A 3,233-nucleotide genomic window follows, 5' to 3' on the forward strand; every position below is an offset into this window, starting at 1 on the left:
ATATTTAGAAGATGAAATAATATTTTATTAATTGTATGGAATATTTGTAATTTTCTAAATAGAAAAACAATTATAGCCGATCCTTTTAAAAAATTTGATTTTTAATTCTCCAAAAAAACTTAAAAAATTTACTCGAGATGTTCTTAACCGATTAAGAACTAGCTGAAAAATGGCAGCCACAATCATTGGTGGTAAATGATCAGTGTTGACCAAAAGCAACATTTCAGGAGTTTAAGATTCAAAACTCATAAAACATACGGAACGTATATATCTTTTTGTGATATATTACCAAAAACAATGATCAATATTCATGACAGGAAATTAAATAATAACTTAAAACTTGTAGTTTGAATTTGAACATTCAAATTAATTGATCGGACAACCATCGACGACTACACCTTCAGCTGTTGGACAATCAGCCAAACCACAATGCTCGCCATCGGTACCCCACCACGAAATTCCGATATCGGACATCGAGAGCGAAAAATACACAAGTATTCCCATGAATGCCAAACCGGCGTCAAGAGCTGCCGAGAGGACGTAATTGTACCTTTGCCACCACCTCTTCCGATACCTCAGCACGAAGAAATTGAAGACCATACCAACGAAAGCCCAACTATTGAAATTCACGCTGGTGGCCGGAGGCATGTACCCAGACGACCCCAAAATCACCGGCAAGTTGATTAGTTTGATCCATTTTTGGTTTGGAAACAGCTTATGAAGCAAGTATACGAGCAAGGGGCCAAGGAAGCCCCCCAAAAAGAACCAATTGAGGGCTGAATAAGGGCCAAGAGAACCAAATATTCGTTTGGGCCCTATCAATCCCCAAATGACAGAAGCGTCATAAAAGACACGGTCTGAGGGGCAAGTCCAAGGACTATCAGGAGCAAGTAATTGATCCTGACAGATGTTTTCAACGGTTGATAATAGCCACCATGCGACCGAGATGTTAATAGTACCCGCGATGATGGTTCCAATAAACTGTCCACGAGATAAATCAAAATGGGACAAACGTTATATACCCATCTGTAGTATATGTACGTGAGTTCATTAAACACCATAATCAGACATTTGTTTGTTGCATCTTTAATCTTGTAGTCGCTAAAACTATTTGCTACAGTTTTGTTGCTGCTAGTTGATAGTATACCGTCGCTAATAGGATTTTTTGTGGCAATATATAGTTGAATAGAAAGTAAACACGAATTTAAGTTTACCTGAACTAAGAACATCGAGCGAGGGGGGATCTTCATGTAATGGCCTAATTTGAAGTCATTGAGGAACGAAACCGCTTGAGCCATACTGATATAGCCGTAGGTTTTGAAAGTAACGTTAGCTATCGGCCTTCCCGGATATATGACTCCCATCAAATATTCCGTGATGGTATTTAGCCCGGGAGTCTGAAACAAATAAACGTCGAGAAAATCATAAAATACGGCGTCCAAAAACAAGTAATTTACGGGGTTTCATGGGGTGTGTGTGTATATATACCTGATTTGTAGTCGCAGTTATGATGCTGATCGGAAGAGTAAAGATCGATGCAAGACCACACGCGAAAATGAGCCCCCACCATGGCATTTGGATTTGATCTTTCATGAAAATACAAAGCACGAGTGAGAGAAGAAACGAAGCGCCAACAAGCACGTAAAACCACCAATCGGGTATATCGTCATATTTCCTCATGAGTCTTGTGTGTATATCGATCTTTCCTTTAGTCGAAGCTCGAAATTGGTTCATTATTTCTCTGCGGTTGAACAAAAAAATACAATATAATGTTTATATTAGTACAAGTTTTTAAATCATTGGTAGAGTCGTAAAAGCAATACGTACCTTCCGTAAACAAGACAACATGTGTTATCGTAGAGACGATGGCCGCAAAACTGAGGCCATAAGTGAGCGCGAAAAACATGCTCATATGTATTTGCCCTTGTTCGTTGTACCGGGCCATATCTATCTCAAAATCTTCATTGACGATCGCGGACACGTTATAAACCTGTCCGTGACCATCAAAAAGATGCGACGAGAAAATGGGGAAAGTTTTTGCCTTATATAAGTCGAACCCCCAATAAGTAATAGGAAGTACAATGTACATGACGATGACAAAGCCAACATAAACGTTTAGGATGGCGAAAAATGGGGTCACGAGTGGGTTTCCGATATATGACGCTATGACCGACCAGTCTAGCGTGAATGATAGAAACCCGAGCCCTTTCATTCCTGAACCAATTTGTTGAGCGATGACGGATTTGGTGAAGAAAAGGCAGAGGAGCGAGAGGTTGGAGAGCGTCGCGAAAATGTAGCCGGGGAAAATATACCACGAGAAACTGCAAACGAGTGCGATTACGAAGAATTTTGCTTTCGACATGCGCGAGTCATCGGTCTCGTGGAGAGCCCTGAGAAAATTTGCAGGTTAATACGAACGAACCTGCCAAGACTAAAACTGACTTCTTGATCGACTTCCTGCGATGAAGGCATTATCGTACCAATCTATTTGGTTAATGTGGCTAGATCAACCGTAAAAGTTACATGTTTAAGTTCCCACGAGATTATTAGAGGGTTTATCGACTTTAGGTTACATGTTCTATCTAATTATGTTATTAAAACTACAAGGTATTTGTCTAACGCAGCGAGATATATTTTGATTTTAATGTGTCGTTTTATTTTGTTTCTGACAATGCTATAATATGGGTTTATGTTGTTGAGAAAACGATAATATTTTTATTTTTAAATAAAATATAAATTTGAAGATATTAAAAAATATATATATCAAATTAACTATTTAAAGGTTTTATTTTTTATGTAATTTCTATAATTCAATTTTATATTATAATTTAAATTAAGTTTAATAATGAATTAATTTGTTTTTGGTTCAATGTTATAATTTTTTATAACGATAATTATTAAGTATTATGTTCGAACTAAATGATTATCTTAATTATATTTTAAATTTTTTGATTTAAAAAAAAATGTTTATCATGTACTTGATTATGTTTATCTGCAGTAAGTACATGAATTTATACATATAACTTTAATAAGTTATACTTACGCACATTTTACTTGTAATCTTCAATTTTAAGTAATATGCATCGATAAACAGTACTTAACGTATAAAAAATAGTTTTTAAAAAATTTTATCAAATATTTTATGATAGGGAAAAGTATAATAAAAACCAATGAACTTTCTTGTTTGGAATGATTAAGTCCTTGAACTTTTTTTTGGAACAAATAAGTCCTTG

The 3,233-nt window shown here is 35.9% G+C and overlaps 1 protein-coding gene across 1 annotated transcript in view; it reads right to left on the reverse strand.

Annotated features, from left to right (window-relative positions):
• Positions 1-366: 366 nt before the first annotated feature.
• The window catches only part of LOC112509019 (oligopeptide transporter 4-like), a 9,048-nt gene continuing 6,181 nt past the window's right edge, over positions 367-3,233 (reverse strand). Inside the window, exons 3-6 of the mRNA XM_025113887.1 lie at positions 1,824-2,390; positions 1,489-1,741; positions 1,215-1,397; positions 367-981 (exon numbers count right to left, since the gene is read on the reverse strand). Of these exons, the coding sequence (XP_024969655.1) occupies positions 367-981; positions 1,215-1,397; positions 1,489-1,741; positions 1,824-2,390 (1,618 nt within the window). The remainder of the gene's footprint in view (positions 982-1,214; positions 1,398-1,488; positions 1,742-1,823; positions 2,391-3,233) is intronic.

The sequence above is a fragment of the Cynara cardunculus genome (assembly GCF_001531365.2).
Source record: "Cynara cardunculus var. scolymus isolate 2C chromosome LG 3, CcrdV1, whole genome shotgun sequence".
In the NCBI taxonomy this organism is placed as follows: domain Eukaryota; kingdom Viridiplantae; phylum Streptophyta; class Magnoliopsida; order Asterales; family Asteraceae; genus Cynara; species Cynara cardunculus.